Source organism: Drosophila santomea, chromosome 2R, assembly GCF_016746245.2.
Source record: "Drosophila santomea strain STO CAGO 1482 chromosome 2R, Prin_Dsan_1.1, whole genome shotgun sequence".
Taxonomy (NCBI): domain Eukaryota; kingdom Metazoa; phylum Arthropoda; class Insecta; order Diptera; family Drosophilidae; genus Drosophila; species Drosophila santomea.
The window spans coordinates 7714171-7732494 of record NC_053017.2 but is presented as its reverse complement, the minus strand read 5'-3'; the positions used below and the strand labels follow the sequence as shown (position 1 = coordinate 7732494).

The 18324-nt window shown below is 46.5% G+C and overlaps 3 protein-coding genes across 7 annotated transcripts; 2 read left to right on the top strand and 1 right to left on the bottom strand.

Moving 5' to 3' along the window:
- Positions 1-390: 390 nt before the first annotated feature.
- On the top strand, positions 391-14307 carry LOC120447127. Of its 2 annotated transcripts, XM_039628561.1 has the most exons (9): positions 391-625; positions 689-1360; positions 2854-2999; positions 3058-3387; positions 3448-3712; positions 3772-4854; positions 4913-7416; positions 7476-13428; positions 13492-14307. In XM_039628561.1, exons 2-9 carry the CDS (start codon positions 769-771, stop codon positions 13914-13916), a joined length of 11298 nt encoding a protein of 3765 aa, XP_039484495.1. In that variant the 5' UTR covers positions 391-625; positions 689-768; the 3' UTR covers positions 13917-14307. The 2 variants fall into 2 exon arrangements, with proteins under 2 accessions (XP_039484495.1, XP_039484494.1); XM_039628560.1 differs by having other exon boundaries at positions 391-1360.
- A 430-nt stretch (positions 14308-14737) lies between these two features.
- On the top strand, positions 14738-16758 carry LOC120445532. 3 transcript variants are annotated; one of them, XM_039625995.1, is made up of 5 exons: positions 14738-14810; positions 14865-15052; positions 16075-16344; positions 16410-16563; positions 16618-16758. In XM_039625995.1, the coding sequence occupies exons 2-5, from the start codon at positions 14921-14923 to the stop codon at positions 16734-16736; spliced, it is 675 nt and encodes a 224-aa protein (XP_039481929.1). In that variant the 5' UTR covers positions 14738-14810; positions 14865-14920; the 3' UTR covers positions 16737-16758. The 3 variants fall into 3 exon arrangements, with proteins under 3 accessions (XP_039481929.1, XP_039481931.1, XP_039481930.1); XM_039625997.2 differs by having other exon boundaries at positions 14798-14815; positions 14883-15052; XM_039625996.1 differs by having other exon boundaries at positions 14798-14815.
- A 21-nt stretch (positions 16759-16779) lies between these two features.
- On the bottom strand, positions 16780-18294 carry LOC120445533 (transcriptional activator hap3). 2 transcript variants are annotated; one of them, XM_039626000.1, is made up of 4 exons: positions 18136-18294; positions 17764-18071; positions 17580-17710; positions 16780-16909 (listed from the first exon to the last, which is right to left on the bottom strand). In XM_039626000.1, exons 1-3 carry the CDS (start codon positions 18206-18208, stop codon positions 17621-17623), a joined length of 471 nt encoding a protein of 156 aa, XP_039481934.1. In that variant the 5' UTR covers positions 18209-18294; the 3' UTR covers positions 16780-16909; positions 17580-17620. The 2 variants fall into 2 exon arrangements, with proteins under 2 accessions (XP_039481934.1, XP_039481933.1); XM_039625999.2 differs by lacking the exon at positions 16780-16909 and having other exon boundaries at positions 17243-17710.
- Between the last annotated feature and the right edge of the window lie 30 nt (positions 18295-18324).

The window sequence follows — 18324 nt, the reverse complement described above, 5'->3', positions numbered from 1 at the left end:
AAATATATATTCTTGATCAGGATTAATAGCCAAGTCGATCTGGCTATGTCCGTCTGTCCGTCCGTATGAAAGTCGAGATCTCAGGAAGTAAAAAGCTGGAAAGTTGAGATAAGACATGTCGCTTCCAGAGATATGGATGCAGTTCACGTTTGTTGGCACGCCCACTCTAACGCCCACAAGCCAAAATCTTTTGATTTTTTAATTTTATTTTTTGTGTTGCCAAATTATATTTCTACTGTTGTGGTCAAACAAAGTGTAAGACCTTGGGAGGCATCCTTTGAATTGGAAACGGTTTTCAAAGCTTCCATGCGATGAAAAAGCTCCTGCTCCGATTGCACTGCTATCGATTGCAGACTGCTGTGGCCCCACCGCTAGCTGCGCTCCACAAACAGTTTGTTGTTGTGTCTTGCTGGACGTTTCGTTGGTCGCGCGTTCGGGAGCGAAATAAAGCGTAAAATGGTCAAAACCCAACGCCCGCTTAGAGCCAATATAAGTTGCAATTGCCGAGCAGTTGCAGAGTGCCATGTGTGAGTTGCGGCGGCAGCTGGAAAATGCGAAATCCAAAGGACAATAGCAACAATGCCAGTTCGATACATACACACAGACGGGGGCCGATGAAAAACTGGTATATAAAAGACGCCAAAAGCTTGCGAAAAAGAGAGCTAACGCGCCCCTAACTTGGCTGCAGGATAACACACCACAAGGCGAAACGAAACCAGGCGACACTTTCCAAGGGGCAGCATAAACACAGGCAGCACCGCGTCCGTGATGTCACAACAACACCCCCATCACGCCCACCCCCACCACTACGCACAACACTACCCGCCGCCCGCGACGCCCATGTCCCTGCAGCAACAGCAGCAGCAGCAAGCGCAGCTGCCGCCTCAGCAGCAGCACGCCAATTGGTACTCACATGTTGCTTCCTACCCCACACCCCACTCGGCCTTCGGCCCCGCCCCCTCTTGCAAGGCCACCAACAACAACATCATGGGCGGCGGGGGATACGCGCCAGGGGGTGGTGGCACGCAGAGCTATTATGGCGCCGCTGGCGGCGGCCTCAATGTCAGTGGGGCGGTTGTGGGTGGTGGTGGTCCAAGCTACGGCCTTGGGGCCAATACAGTGGCATATGCCCACAACCAACTGCTGCAGTATCAACAACAACAACAACAACAACAGCAGCAGCAGCAACAACAACAGCAGCATCATCATCTTCCACAGCATATAAGCCAACAGAGGCCCTATATGGGCCACAATATCATGACCGGCAGCTATCCTTATATCAAAAGCGAACCCATGGAGGCCTACCAGCAGCCCCCGAATCCTATGGCCCCGCCACCGGCACCAGAAGTATTAATCAAATGTAAGTTCCCAAAAATGAATGTATGGTAAAAGTACACACTAGAATGAAATATTTATCATTTTTAAACATTAGCACCGAGTATACTTTCTTTAGAAATGCCAGTAGACCTACAGTGGGTTGGGTTTTTGTGTATACTTAAAGAGATTCTCAGAGAACCAGAAGACGAAAATAGCGATTATAAAATTGAGTGTAATTCTTTTAATTACTATGCAAATGGCAGTACAAAAGAATGAAATAATGTACATTTGTGTTAACTGAAACACTTAATTTCCATAGATGCAAAGCAAATATGTAGATTTATCCATCCTCTTGCAAAGGCCAGTACAAATATCAAAATCCAAAACCAGAAGGTCTGGAAAACTTAAGCGCAAAAACCTTTGAAATATATACGGAATGAACTCAGTATATCAAACTTACAGGGGGCCATTTTCCTATAAGTAGCGTAGTTTTAGCTCCATTTTGGCGTCGAATCAATAAAACGTTTGTTGAGTTTCGCTGAGGTTTGGCGCTTGTTTCGTTCGGATGGTTTTCGGATTCTGATTCGGTTCCACCGCTCGTCAACCTACGGCTCTGTATCTGTATCTTGCTCTGTTCGGTTCCGTGCCGTACAATTTGGCTCTGTTTGCGCGTCTCTCGGTATGTGCGATGGTACGGTTGTCAGTATGTATCCATTTGGCAAATGTGTACTCGGATAGATGCTTTATACTACCGGCGTAACCTATTCAGTTCGATTCCTACGCACACATGTGCATGCACTCGTATGTCCAGTGAGTGTGCATATCATCTCCCTGTCTTATTTTTTTGGAACGGGTTGTGGGGAACTGTCTTCCAAGTCGCTTCTTATGTAACATGCTCCCGTAGATTAACCTACAAATTATTGGTCCCGCCCCGCACTCCCAGTGCCATTTTAATGGGCGTGTGGGTACGCACAGAACGACGCCCAAAACATTGATGTTATAGGTAATGAATTCAGTCTCTCAAACATGTTCGCGGTATCCATATCAACATAAGTATACGAATGCAGAAGGCAAGGTTGCTAATGAATATATAATATGAATGAGTACTGTAAATCAAAAAATAATTATTTCTGCTATTTTCCAAATCAATGAGTCCAATAGCTTTTACTTTAAGAACAATTATAATGTAGTTCAAATGGGAAAAGTCTAGTTGGTACCATAAATAATGTAAATAGAAGAAATATCTGCGTCTGCAGAGCACTCGGTTATCTATCCATTTTATGTAGCGGCAGTTAATTCTTATCACCAATCAAAGGGGAGTACAAAATACAATTCGAAACCATAGAAACAGCGAATAATGGATACAGAATTTTTCATCTGCGCAGAGTTTTTGTATTTCGCGGTCATATTGTATATACTTAAATTACTCCGCAGCCTTTATTAATTAAATTATAGCCATAACTTGTATTCATTTAAACCAAGTGAACAGGATTTATTTTTTAAATCTCACACAATAATTAAATAATTTCTAAACAGCGGAACCCATGGACGAGCATTCCTATAAGTCTAACTATATAGACGACAATACGCCATTTGCTGACTTTAGCAAGTTCAGCGAATTCAGCGAGGACATGCTGAGCCCCAAAGTGGAGCTGACCGTGAAGGATGAGTCCTACGGAAAGGTGAGTGTAAAATGGTTCCTCAATGAAACACACTTGAGTCATATTTTCTCTATGTTAGAGCACTAGCAGTTTCCTGCGGCGCAAACAACAATCGGATCGGGGCACCGAAAGCTTGCCCATCTGCCAGCGCTGCAAGGAGGTCTTTTTTAAGAAGCAGGTCTATGTTCGCCATGTGGCCGAGAGCAACTGCGGAATCCAGGAGTACGACTTCAAGTGCAGCACCTGTCCCATGTCGTTCATGACCACCGAGGAGTTGCAGCGGCACAAGCTCCACCACCGGGCCGACAGATTCTTCTGCCACAAGTACTGCGGCAAGTACTTTGACACGATCGCAGAGTGCGAGGCACATGAGTACATGCAACACGAGTACGATGCCTTTGTCTGCAACGTAAGATGCACATTTTATTGCTCTATTGAAACCCCATTTCATTGATCGTCCAATTTGTAGATGTGCTCCGGCACCTTCGCTACGCGGGAGCAACTGTACGCCCACCTGCCGCAGCATAAGTTTCAGCAGCGCTTCGACTGTCCCATCTGCCGTCTATGGTATCAGACGGCTGTAGAGCTTCACGAACATCGTCTGGCTGCGCCCTATTTCTGTGGCAAGTACTACACGGCGGGACAGGCATCCTCTGCCTCCCTGTCGCAGTCGCAGGCGCAGCAGCACCAGACCAATTACAAGCTGCAGGACTGCCATATGGCGACCATGGAAAGTTAGTAAGAAACATATGTATTTGACACCTTTTCTAACGTGATATTTGCTTTGTTCTAGTGACCACAACCACGCACCACAAAACAGCTCCATCCGGCTCGTCCTTGCCGGCGACGGCTGCGCTGAATTCTCTACTGCAACAGCGTCAGGCAAATGCCGATGGAGCTGCCATGTTCGCAGCATCCGCAATAAAGAACGAAGTGAATGTTAAGATGGAGCGGAGCTACAGCAACTCTACCAGCGAGTCATCCTACAGCGTTCAGGACAGTGGGTACAATAACACCTATGGAAGCGACAGCTCAATGCAAGCAGGAGCGATCGCCGGACCACAAGCGCACTCCTCAACGCTGGACGACTCGGAAGACGCCTTGTGCTGTGTTCCTCTGTGTGGAGTGCGCAAAAGCACGAGCCCTACGCTTCAGTTTTTCACGTTTCCCAAGGACGAGAAGTACCTCAATCAGTGGCTGCACAACCTCAAGATGTTCCACATACCCGCCGCCAGCTACGCCAATTTCCGCATATGTAGCATGCATTTTCCGAAGCGCTGCATTAACCGCTACTCTCTGTGCTATTGGGCCGTTCCCACTTTTAATCTGGGTCATGACGACGTGGCCAATCTATACCAGAACAGGGAACTCACTAACACCTTCACAACCGGCGAGGTTGCGCGCTGCAGCATGCCTCACTGTACAAGTCAGCGGGGTGAGAGCAACTTAAAGTTTTACAACTTTCCGAAGGACATCAAAAGCTTGATCAAATGGTGCCAAAACGCACGACTACCCGTTCAGGCAAAAGAGCCGCGTCATTTTTGCAGCCGCCACTTCGAGGAGCGCTGCATCGGCAAGTTCCGACTGAAGCCGTGGGCGGTGCCTACTTTGCATCTAGGTGCCCAGTATGGCAAGATCTACGACAACCCGAAGAATTTGTACGTTGAGGAGAAACGCTGCTGCCTCAACTTCTGCCGCCGGAGCCGATCCTCTGACTTCAATATGTCGCTATATCGATTTCCCAGAGATGAAGTTCTTCTGCGACGCTGGTGCTACAATCTTCGCTTGGATCCTGGAGTATATCGTGGGAAAAATCACAAAATATGCAGCGCCCACTTTATCAAAGAGGCGCTGGGTCTGCGGAAACTATCTCCGGGTAAGTTTCAACGCAATTATAACGTTTGTAAAATTTTTTAAATGATTTCTTAATGTAGGGGCAGTTCCCACACTTCATCTGGGTCACACTGACACCTTTAACATCTACGAGAACGAACTGTGGCCACCGCCAACAACTCCAAACAGTCACAGCAGTGGCCTCCAGCACCACACGCAACATCATCCCTCGCAACACTCACTGCAGCAGCAGTTGCATAGCAAATCATACCAGCGCCAATCTGCGGCTTCCACGTCCTCCTCCGCCAGCTCGGCAAACTCTCATTACGTGGATCCTGATCTAAGCGCTTCTTACCTGGCCTTAGGTGCCAGTGGATCTTCTGCAATTAATGCCAGCGACAGCATGGACGTATGTTGTGTGCCCAGCTGCGAAAGCAAGCGCCACAATAATGAGAACATTACATTCCACACCATACCACGCCGACCGGAGCAGATGCGCAAGTGGTGCCATAATCTGAAAATACCCGAAGAAAAGATGCACAAGGGTATGAGGATTTGCAGCCTGCACTTCGAGCCCTATTGCATTGGCGGTTGCATGCGTCCATTTGCGGTGCCAACGCTTAATTTGGGTCACGATGACGACGATATTCATAAAAATCCGGATGTGATTAAAAAATTGAACATCCGGGAAACATGTTGCGTTGCCGTATGTAAACGAAATCGGGACAGAGACCATGCCAATCTGCACCGTTTCCCAAGCAATATGTCACTACTGACCAAGTGGTGCGGCAACCTTCAGCGTCCTGTTCCGGATGGAAGTAAACTTTTCAACGACGCTATTTGTGAAGTGCACTTTGAGGAACGATGTCTGCGCAACAAAAGGCTTGAGAAGTGGGCGGTGCCCACACTGTCGTTGGGCCATGAAAACATCCCATACCCGCTACCAACGCCGGAACAGGTTACAGAGTTCTACGCTCGACCCACTGCACCCAATAATGGCGATGAACAGGGAGAGTGCTGTGTGGAGACGTGCAAGAGAAATCCCAGTGTGGACGACATCAAGCTTTATCGACCTCCGGAAGAAGCTTCCGTGTTGGCCAAATGGGCGCATAACCTGCAGACGGAGAGTAGTCAACTGACGAGCATGAGGATCTGTAATCTTCACTTTGAGGCACACTGCATCGGCAAGCGGATGAGACCGTGGGCTATTCCAACACTTAATCTTGCTGGTAATATAGAAAATCTCTACGAAAATCCGGAGCATTCGATGCTGTACAAGCGGCGGACTCACATAAAAACCAAGCAGTCGGCTTCCGTGAAGCCCACTTGGGTGCCCAGGTGCTGTCTTCCGCACTGCCGCAAAGTTCGGGCTCTCCACAACGTTCAGCTTTATCGCTTCCCCAAGCTAAATCGCTCCACTCTGGCTAAGTGGGCGCACAATCTGCAGGTTCCTATGGTTGGCAGTGCGCAACGCCGTCTATGCTCGGCTCATTTTGAGCCGCACGTGTTGAGCAAGAAGTGTCCGGTGCCGCTGGCGGTACCCACATTGGACCTGAACGCGCCGCCCGGTTTAAAGATTTACCAGAATCCTGCCAAGCTCAAGGCAAGCAAGCTGTGTCTGCAGCGCGTGTGTATTGTCGAGAGCTGCCGCAAGACGAGGGCGCAGGGCGTCCAGCTCTTTCGGCTGCCGCATAGTCCAACGCAACTGCGCAAGTGGATGCATAACATCAAAACGCGTCCTAGAGCGGCGATGAGGGCCCAATACCGGGTGTGTTCCCGCCACTTCGAGACACACTCTTTCAATGGCAGGAGACTGAGCGCTGGCGCCATTCCCACCCTGGAATTGGGTCATGACGACGAGGACATCTATCCTAACGAAGCGCAGGCCTTTGCCGATGAACACTGCGTGGTGGAGGGATGCGAGGCCTCCAAAGAACAGCCGGACGTACGTCTGTTCCGTTTTCCCACAGAGGATGACGATATGCTATGGAAATGGTGCAACAATCTCAAAATGAACCCGGTGGATTGCACCGGCGTGCGCATATGCAATAAACACTTCGAGGCGGATTGCATCGGGCCCAAGCACTTGTACAAGTGGGCTATTCCCACCGAGGAACTGGGCCACGACGACGCCGAAATCGAGCTAATACTAAATCCCAAGCCAGAGGACAGGTATGTGGATCCGGTGTTCAAGTGCATCGTACCGACCTGCGGAAAGACGCGTCGCTTCGACGAGGTGCAGATGAACAGCTTTCCCAAGGATACGAATCTCTTTGAGCGGTGGAAACACAATTTGCGGCTGGAACACCTCAGCTTCCAGGAACGCGATCGGTACAAGATATGCAACTCTCACTTTGAGGATATATGTATCGGAAAGACTCGGCTAAATATAGGTTCGATTCCGACTCTAGAATTGGGTCACGACGACACAGACGACCTGTTCCAAGTAAATCCGGCGGAACTGCAAAGCAACCTTTTCGGACGACAGCGACGAATACAAGACGAGTTGGGCGGAACAATCATCAAACAGGAGTTTTCCGAGTCGGAAGACGTCAAAACGGATGTGACATCCATGTCTGATGCCAAAGATTTTAATACGAGACAGGTTTGTTTATAATTATTAGACTAACCAAATTACCCTGTTTAAACTGCTTTTTCTTTAAGGTTAAGCTCAAAAAGACTATGTCCGATCTGAAGTGTTGTGTGCGCAGTTGTGGGCGCAGTCGTCTGGAGCACGGAGCACGCCTCTTTCCATTTCCCAATGGTAAGCAGCAGCACCTAAAGTGGCGCCATAACCTGCGCCTGGAACCCGACGAGGTGGAGCGTTCGACACGGATTTGCAGTGCGCACTTTAACCGGCGCTGCATTGATGGCAAGCATCTGAGAAGCTGGGCAATGCCCACGCAACAACTGGGCCACCAGGAGCTGCCGATCTACGAGAATCCGAAAAACATACCAGGATTCTTTACGCCCACCTGTGCTCTGAGTCATTGCCGCAAGCGTAGGAGCATTGACAACGATCTCCGCACCTATCGATATCCAAGGAGTGAGGATCTTCTGGAAAAATGGCGGGCGAATCTGCGTCTGGCACCGGATCAGTGTCGCGGCAGGATATGCGCGGACCATTTTGAGGCACAGGTGCGTGGAAAGTTGAAGCTGAAAACGGGAGCTGTGCCTACATTAAATCTGGGCCATGATGAGGGCTTAATATACGACAATGAGGCTATAAAGGTGGGAATGGCCGAAGAAGAGGAAGGTAGCTCCGAGTTGCCACGACTGAAAACCAAAAGAGAGCCGATTGATGAAGAGGAAGAAGAACTAGAGGCTGAAGAGGAGCACCATGACCACGATATTTACGATGAAGATGAGAGAGACGGCCACTATTTCGATCCCCTCGAACTGGTCGAGACCTTTGCTGAACATCCAAGTGATGATGAAGGCGAATATTGTGGAGATGAGGAGGATGAACGCGACGAAGAAGATGACGTAGAGGAAGCGGAGCACTTTCATCCGGACGCCCCACCCACTCCTCCTACCATCCCTCTGCGTCGGGAGAAGCCCGCAAATAATGTGACGCCCATATGCTGTCTAAAGCACTGCAGAAAAGAACGCACGGCTTTTCATCTACTGAGCACCTTTGGCTTTCCCAAGGATCGCCAGCTGCTGCTCAAGTGGTGCTCCAATCTACACCTGAATCCGGATGACTGCATCGGCCGCGTTTGTATAGAGCACTTTCAGCCGGAGGTACTGGGAACTCGAAAGCTTAAGCAAAATGCAGTGCCCACTCTCAATGTGGGCCACGATGATCCACTTAGATACTCTTGTAATGGAATGGATCTAGAGCAAGAGCAATTACAGCCACAGCACTCGGTTTTTCGGCTTTGGAGCCTAAAACACTGCCGCAAGAGGAAGCTGACAGAGCCGCCGGACATCCGCCAAAGCAAGTGGAGTGCGGCGGAAGTGCGGAAGACGCAGATGTCGAGGATGGAGATGAAGGTAGGGAGGAAGATCAAGCTGGAGGCGCAGACGGAGAGGGAAGTGAAGATGAAGGAAAAGACTCCAACGAAGAATCAGAGAGAGACTAATTTGGAAAGATGTTGCATCAGCTACTGTGCGAATGCGGACGTTGGCCAACTACTTCCGCTGCCTGAGGAGCCAAATCTCTTAAAAAAATGGCAGCTTAACCTAAAGCTTTCCCAAGACACTGACTTCAAGGAAATTCGAGTGTGTCTTAAGCACTTTGAGGCACAAGTGGTCGAGAACGGAAAGCCCTTGGAGCACGCAGTACCCACCTTAATGCTAGGTCAAAAAAGTTGGAGCATCTACAGAAACCATGGCAGTTGTCTCTTTCCCGAGTGCAGGAATTCTTCATCGGATCACCTAAGCTTTGTTAATTTACCCGGAAATGTGGTCATAAAAGATGCCTGGATAAGACACCTTAATTTGCCACCCAGCAGTGAGGGTCTTCTTTGTGGTGACCATTTTATGCATCTGTTCAAACGGGTGGAGCTCCCCAAAGTATTGGCCGCACAAGATTTGGAAGACTTGAAGTGGGTTCATGACGAACTTAAATGCGCTGTGCCTAGTTGTTCTTCTAAATCTGACAGGGATCTTCAGCTTACCCCGCTTCCAGACAAGGAAACTACCCTTCTGAAGTGGTTACATAACACAAAGATATCTTACGATCAATCAAGGCACAAAAGCTATCGCATATGTTTTCTTCACTTCGAGCCAATGTGCTTAGAAGCGAATTTCCTAAAAACGTGGGCCATACCTACCTTGCATTTAAGCCACGATGACGAGATTCATTTGAGTCTCAGCCCTGAATCTCGCAGCGATACACCAAACAACCATTCTAGACTAACTCCTTTAAGAATTAAAACGGACCTCGCCTCCTTGGAGAGTCCGTGCTCGAGTGCGAGTCCAAGTCCTCGAGGTAGAATCAGGATATGTTGCATTTCTACATGTGGACAGATCGGAAGTAGTCAAATTCGACTCTACCGCTTTCCCACCGAAGAACAGGCCTTGCTCCGGTGGCTGGTAAACACGCAGCAGCAACCTCGCCTTGTTGACCCTGCGGAGCTTTATGTGTGCCAAACTCACTTTGAACCTGACGCCATATGCAAAAAACAACTTCGTTGCTGGGCAGAACCCACTTTAAACCTGGGTCACGACGGATTGGTTATCCCCAATGCCAAGCACAACGGAAACATTGCTGGGGGCCAGGACACTGAGGAGGCGATGAGGCTTATTCGGGAGCGCTATTGCTCCATACTTACTTGTTTCCAGAGTGAAGCTAGCGGTATAAGACTCTATGAGTATCCCAAGGATATGCCAACTATACGAAAGTGGGCAGCAGCGTGTAGACATCGTTCAATGCAGGCCAGCAGCAATGGTTTCAAGATATGCCAGTCTCACTTTGCACCGGAATGCTTTGAGCAGGACACTTTAAATTTGATCGACGGATCCGTTCCCACTCTGGAGTTAAGTAGAAGCGACATCGAAAGACATTGCCTAGTGTCTGGATGTGAAAAGGACGCCTCTGGAGGACGTCGCCGCTTTTATAAGGTGCCAAAGTCCGCTGCTCAACTGAATGCGTGGAGCAACAACCTGAAGATCAGTTCCGTTGACCTCGGGTTGGGGGAGCAGCTTATCTGTGAACGTCACTTTGAGCCCTTTTGTTTTGGTGCTCACAAAGGCTTACGTCCTGGCGCACTGCCGACTATAATGCTAGGGCACGACGAAGAGGTGGAGATGTTACCAAACCCAGAAAGTCTCTGGCAGAAGAAAGCGGATGTTTGCTGTGCTACTGAATGTGGTCGGATATGGCAGCCCGGAGACACTAAATTCAGTGGATTTCCTAAAACGCTGGCGTTGGCTAGGAAATGGATTCATAATCTCAAACTAAGCATACTTAATGACCAGCTAGGCAGTCTGAAAGTCTGCAGTGCGCATTTCGAACCATCTCTCTTCAATAAAAGTGGTTTAATATCGGGTTCCATACCCACACTGGAGCTTGGCCATTCCTCTCAGGATATATTTCAGTCGGACACCCAAAACCTGGGTAAAAGTTTAAAGTTTGAAAGAAGAGCTATAATATCGGAGGTAGATTGCATTTATCCTGAGTGCAAGGAACTGTGCAAAACCGTGTCATTCAACCTGCCCCATGAGGAGAACCTTCGCAGAGCGTGGCTCCGTCATTTGAAGATCGAAGAGCCGTCGAGTGATGTCGGTCAGCTATGTCCACTACACTTCGTTATTCTTTACGAATTAAGTATCAAAAGTTTTCCAGAGCACGTTTCAAACCGATACCTCGAAGAAAATTACTATTCTGCTCGAAACAACAGACGCGTCAAGATTGTTAGCTGTGCGGTTAAAGGTTGTGAAATGATCAGGCCCCGGGATAAGGTGCTCCTGCATGGGTTGCCGCAAAGGAAAGACATACTTAGGATGTGGGTTGAGAATGGCCAACTAGAGATTACGGAGCCCCAGCAACAATATATGCTTAGAGTATGCCGCAATCACTTTGAGTCCCGATGCTCATTTGACGACAGGCGGCTGCATCCCTGGAGTGTTCCCACTCTGAACTTACCTGGAAATCCGGTGCACCAAATTCCCACTAAGGAAGAGTGGCAGGAAATGACAGTAAAACTGACCCAGGAAGCCGATACAATTAAATTGGAGAGAGAGGAGGAGGCGGAAGAGGAAGAGCTTCGCGAGGAGGAAGAGGGTGACAGTTTCCTTCTAGAGCCCATTGTTAGAATGGAGCACATCGAGTCTGATGAGGAAGACTCGGAGATGCAGGCCCTGGAGGTCCTTCTGGAGGTTGGTCACGTTGAGCGAATGGACAGCTACGAAAGAGTGGACAAGTCCTATACCGAACATTCCGTCTACCACTCTAATAGCATTCGAAACCAGTACAATGCCAACCACTGTGCCGTTGAAGGGTGCGAAGTGACAGTAGAGGACGTGGACGGGACCATCAAGCTGCACAAGTTCCCCGCATCGTCCGAGGCCGCTCGGAAGTGGATGCACAACACCCAAGTTGACATGGATGAGAAGTTCTGGTGGCGGTATCGAATTTGCAGTTATCATTTCGAACAGGAATGCTTCCAGAGCGCTAGAATAAAGAAGGGAGCGATGCCCACTCTCCTCCTAGGACCTAGAAGACCAGAAGAGGTATATGAGAATGAATTCGTATTGCAGGAAACTGAGGAGCTTATTTTGCCCGAAGAACTTCAGTTTGTGGAGCACAAAAAGGTTAAAAGTGAGGTAATAAAAATGTGCCTGCCAACGCCGGCTCCGCCTCGAAAGTCCAGTAAGTTTTGTCAGATCGAGGGCTGTATGAATCACCTGACCACTCAAAACATAACGTTGCACAAATTTCCTCATTCAGAGGACATGTGCCTTAAGTGGCAGCACAACACACAGGTGCCTTTCGATCCCTTGCACCGCTGGCGATACCGTATCTGTAGTGCCCATTTTCATCCCGTGTGCCTGCTTAACATGAGACTAGTCCACGGCAGTGTACCCACCTTACAACTAAGTAGCAAGGCTCCCACCGACCTATTCAATAACGACTTCGAAGCCATAAACCTCAGGCTGGACAAGAAGTTGGGAGCGGACTCAAGCATTGTGCAGATAAAGGAGGAGGATGAAGATTCTATGCCGTCCCTGGAAACAGAACTTCAGCTTCACGAGGACCAAGAGGCGGAGGATTCAGCAGCTACGCAAATACCCTTTACCCAGACAAACTGGAAGGGCCAACTGAGCTTGCCAGTGAAGCAGGAAACGGTGACCTACAACCAGGTGAAGTCTGGATACGATAAGTGCTCATTGGCTCATTGCCAGCGGCAAAGATCTAAGCATGGCGTCCACATCTACAAGTTTCCCAAATCGAGGCTTCAACAGGAGCGTTGGATGCACAACCTCCGCATCCGCTACGATGAGCGAAGGCCATGGAAGTTTATGATCTGCAGCGTGCATTTCGAGCCACACTGCATCAGCCTGAGGAAGCTGCGCCCCTGGGCGGTTCCTACCCTGGAGTTGGGCGACAATGTGCCCGAGAAGATCTTTACGAACGAACAGTGCCATGAGCTCTTCACCGATCGCAGTGAGGTGGAAAGCAATGCCGATGATGACGATGGACTGCAGGAGGACGAGGACGAGGAGGATGAGGACGAGGAGGAAATGGGGGCGGAGGTACGCATTAAGCGGGAGCGGCGTTCCAAGCTGGATCCTTGGCCGCCTGGGCAGGTTCCGCCGTGGAAAGTTAAGCAGTGTTGTCTTCCTTACTGCCGGGCCTTTCGTGGCGATGGGATCAAATTATTCCGGCTGCCCAACAACCGCACCTCCATACGAAACTGGGAGCTGGCGACGGGCATGGTGTTCAAGGAGTCTCAACGAAACACTCGCCTGATTTGCAGCCGACACTTTGAGCCCGAGTTGATTGGGGTAAGACGTCTCATGCGTAACGCCATTCCCACGAGGCACTTAAGTCCCCAGGCATCCTCAGACGAAGTTAAGAGAAAGCCGGATCCACCCCTCCCAATTGCAACCTGTTGCATGGCTGACTGTCATCATAATGGAAATGTTAAGCTGCACAAGTTTCCCAGTGGTAAGTAGTCTAGTACAAAACTAAATCAAAACTAATCTAAATTTATTGTTCCTCTTATTAAAGATCCGGCGCTGCTAAGACAGTGGTGCCAGGCACTCAGGCTCACGGATACCCAGCGATACCGGGGCAAACATATTTGCTCGGTCCACCTGCCCTCTGACAGGACGGTTAGCTGTGTCATCTGCGGGGTGGACAATGTCCTGTTGCCGATGCTGGACTTTCCAGAGCCGCGCAATCAGCGCGCCAAGTGGTGCTACAATCTCAAGATCGAGGCCATATCCAAGTGGGACCACTCCAAGCACATTTGCTGTCGTCACTTCGAGTCGCAATGTTTCCTCCAGCCAGGTGAACTGCGTCCAGGTGCGATTCCCACGCTGCATCTCAACCACAACGACACGAATATATTCCTCAGCGACTTCGCCACTGGTTCGACCGGCAATCGGATCAAGGATGAGCCGCAGGACAACGACGACATGCTGCTGGTTTAGTCTACCTACATGGAATCATTTTAGTCTAGTTTTATCTGTACCATTTTATAGACCTTTTTGTACAACCTTTGTACAATGCCACATCACGTCTTCTAGTTTTACCATGTAGTATCTACCGGTGATTTTAATGCGTTATTAACTCATAAATGGCTTGTGGAGAAAGGATATGCCATGCAAAGAAACAAACAACACAAAATGTTCCTTAAGTTTTTGTTTTACTTTTTATACATACGCACTTTAACTGTGAGAAAAATGTGTTTTAGTTTCCGTAATACTGACATAAACTATAGATATACTATGTAATATCCTTGAGCGTATATGTGTATGTAGACTTGTAGATGGCCCAATATTAGTTGGAGGTTTTCTAAATATACATATTACTGAAACTAAACGTATTGCTTATGCGATATGGGGTTTGTGATTGGAATAAAATAAATCTATTAAGAGGACTTTTTGGAATCTATATAAGTTGTGTAACTTTTACCACCGGGAATATTTTAATTTCAATTTGAATATTTTCAGTTTATTGGGGTTATTGGCGTTTCAGGCCCACATAAAATTAGAGATCAAATAATACAAAGAGAACGATATAGTCTACTTAATTGTCTATAGGCTAGGCGGAGAATACAAATCAAAAAAATTAACATTTTTTTGGCAAACGCTGCCTTCTACTTGTAAAATAATTTTAAACGAATGTAGCTTTTATTCCTTTTACTCTACGAGTAGCGGTTATTCAAAGTGTGAACGCTTTTTTGCTTTTTGAATTTGGCGGGCTTGTCTTCGATAAGTGGTACCAATCGTAAAATTCCCAAACGAAAACAAGTTGGCAAGGCACCCAGCTGATTTTTATTAAATGGTCGCTATTATATCTAGAGCATCTTTAAAACCAAAACAGTAAGGTAACATTTGAAATAAACAACCTAAAATATAAACATAATTTATTTACAGATTTGTCATGCTTATCAGGTTATACTGCTATAATACCAAAAAACATCGACTTTAAAATGGAGCAGGTCCAATTGAAAGAGAAACCACAATTAGAAGACGAGGACATTCAAGTGGACGATGCGGCTCAAGTTACAGAGGAGTATCTAGTAAAAGAAGAATACGAAATTGACGAGGACTTTGGGATTCAGGTGAAGATTTCTATTAAGGAGAAGCTTTCGATGCTGGAGGAAGTTTCTGTTAAGGAGGAACTTTTGCTGCTTGGCGAGATCTCTGTTAAAGAGGGGGATTCGATGCTGGAAGCTATCCCTGTTAAAAAGGAGTCTCCAGAAAAGCATCCAGAAAAGCAACAACCAGATCTTTTGAAAAGGAACGATCCCGACCTGATTTGTACCCACTTGTTTGCACCAGGAGAACAGTCAATTCCGATTCTTTCGTTTTCCATGCTATGAGAATACTCTAATCCAGTGGATTGTAAACTCCCACATGAAGCCTACTCTGGTTAATCCGCTCGAGCTTTATGTATGCCAGTTTCACTTTAAACCCACAGTTATGCGGGGTAATCGGCGTAATCAGGGTAATCTAGGTCGGCGGTGCCAACTTTGTTCCTCGGCCATTTGTTCCAAATACCCAAAAGGATCGTAGGATCGAACTTCAGGTGGTCAGGTGTGCCATTAAGGGATGCGAAACCTATCTGCCCAGAGACGGTGAAACCAAAGACATTAGAATAACTAGCTGCGTAACGCCCTACGATTTTTTGCACACGATTTTTTTGTGCTGACTCTACTGACCGTTCTGATATAGAATTCTGAATACCGTTCTAATAATTGGTGGGATATTTATATATTTATACCCGTTACTCGTAGAGTAAAAGGGTATACTAGATTCGTTGAAAGGTATGTAACAGGCAGAAGAAAGCGTTTCCGACCATATAAAGTATATATATTCTTCTTTTCTAACACCCACAAACCGCCCAAAGAGGCTACGCCCACACTTTTGAAAAATGTTTTCATATTTTTTCATGTTTGTATTAGTCTTGTAAATTTCTATCGATTTGCCAAAAAATTTTCTGCCACGCCCACTCTAAGGCCTGTTTAAGACTCTCCTTCTCCCTTCCACTAGCTGAGTAACGGGTATCAGATAGTCGGGAAACTCGACTATAGCGTTCTCTCTTGTTTTAAGTGTATATTTAATTTATATTTCTTGATTTAAGGAGTTTGTGATGGAAACCCCTCAACCACCTATCAACCAATTGGCCGAGATCAGCCAACGGGTTCGGGCCTTAGAAAACGCAATGGAGGCGAACACGAAGCAGCTGGCGGAGAACACGAAGCAGGTTGCAAATATGACGGCCTTGTTGGAGTTATTTTTATTCAAGGGGAAGGCGAAGGATGTGGCTGTGGAAGTAAAGTTCCCAGTCGCATCGGAAGAGGACCTTGTAGCTTTAGAGCTTAAAATAAGCTCACAGTTAAAAGAACGATACGTAAGTAAAGTATTTATAGTAAAAGTAATCGTGAAATTGATTGTGTTTTAATTTTTCTCTTTTAGATGGAAGCAATAACAAAAATCTTAAAGAGCAAGCATTTGTCCAAGGCAATCAAGGGCGTTTTGACGGAACCGCTCTTGTGCGCCTACAACATAGACGGGCTTAACGGGAAGAAGTCTTTAAAAGCATTTCCCAAATTCTTTTCCGTTCTGATTGGTATGTATGTATTTGTAATTTTGCTATATATTATTTAAATATTTTTCTTTACAGATAGCATAAGCACATTACCAGGCCAGCAGCCAGCGGAGAAGGCCTTGGCCCACGCACTGTCATGTGCGAAAAATAATGCAAATAAAAAAAGGAAAAAATTAATGGAAATAAAAAATTAATAAAAATTGAATTTAATTTTAATGTATAACTTTTTTACGTTTTTTTGGAGATTTTTCTGGATTTACAGGAAAATTCTTCGGGAATTCCTCAAGTATTCCTTTAGAAAAGACCTTGCTTATTTTTCGAATTCCTTGGGAACCTTGAATTTCTCGCCGCTTGTTATGTCATTGGGCTAAAAAAAGTAAATTGTAAAAAGTAAAAGTAAATGATTTTTCGGATCCAGATTCAATTGACGAAGAGTACGAAGAGCAATCGAAAAGAGAAGATCAAGCTTTGGAAGAACTTCTCGAAGCATCCCAAAAACTCAACCCTGAACAAGATATCCTATCACTTTATTACTAAACAAAGTTGAATTTTCTGTAATTTCTAAATATTGTTGCTCTGTGGCTGTAGCCACAATGTCGCATAATTATCGCTTTGATATCTTTGAAAATGTTTTTCAATATTTTGTAAGAATATCTTCTTTCTAAAAATAATAGCAGTTTTTGGTATATTCGTGTACTAATTTTAAATATTTATTTTATATAAGGGTATGAGTAAATATGTTTTAAGTGTATGCATTACGTAAATTCATGTTTGCTACTAGTACCGAGACGTTAAGATTGAGCTTGAATATGTATCGGAAGGGTAAAAATTGATTTATGCATATAAAATCTGTAGTTACAATTAAAATAAATTCATATAATAAGTAAATCACTGTCTGACAGTCTAGAAAATGAATAATTAATTAATTGGAAAGATTAATAAAGACACTGTTAACTTAAATGGGGATTGCAGGATATAAAACTAATTTATACTGTTAGGACTTAACAACACTTGGAATTACATAAATATTTCTTTACCGTCAGAAGAACCCTAACTAACAGAGCATGTGAAGAAGGGGCTACTGTTTCCCCGCCTCGTTTGCGGAGGATCCATCTTCGTTGTGTGGATAATTGGCGTCAAGGAAGAGATTACGATCCGATTTGTTCGACTGCAAAGGTTTACTTGGTTATATACTGTTGTGAATAAAGTAATCTCACTGACCTCTCGGTACTTTTGCAGGTAAATGGACAGTGGTTCCACGTAGTTGTCGAATCCCAGATTGCTAAAAGCAACCAGCAGGTCGTCCCCATTGACTGTCTTGCGATTTTCGGCAACGCTTCGTTCGATGGCCTCACTGCTAATGAAGGATATGAATTCAGAGACGCACTCCTGAATGCACTCTCGTGCATCCTTGGCTATCTTGCCGTTCTGCGGCACCGGCACCTTCATGATCTTAATGATGTTGCAGATGGGCAGAAATCGGTCCTGTTCCCGAAGCATTATCCCTCCATCCTGCTTGTCCGAATCGTCTGCGGGGGTAAAATAGGAGAGTCCAGCAACAAAACACACGTTTGTGGGTAGCATTTCGCTTACCGCCGGACGCTTCGTCCTCTTCCTTGACCAGCATGTCGTTCAGATACTGCTGCGAGTCCTCGCTATTACTCATATCTCGAATTTTTGTCAGATTTCTTCAAGGGATTTGCTTTTGTTTACTTTGCCAAATTCGAGGCTTATCGTCAATCGATAACGACCAATAGTGGTGGAGGCTCACCGCTCCACCCG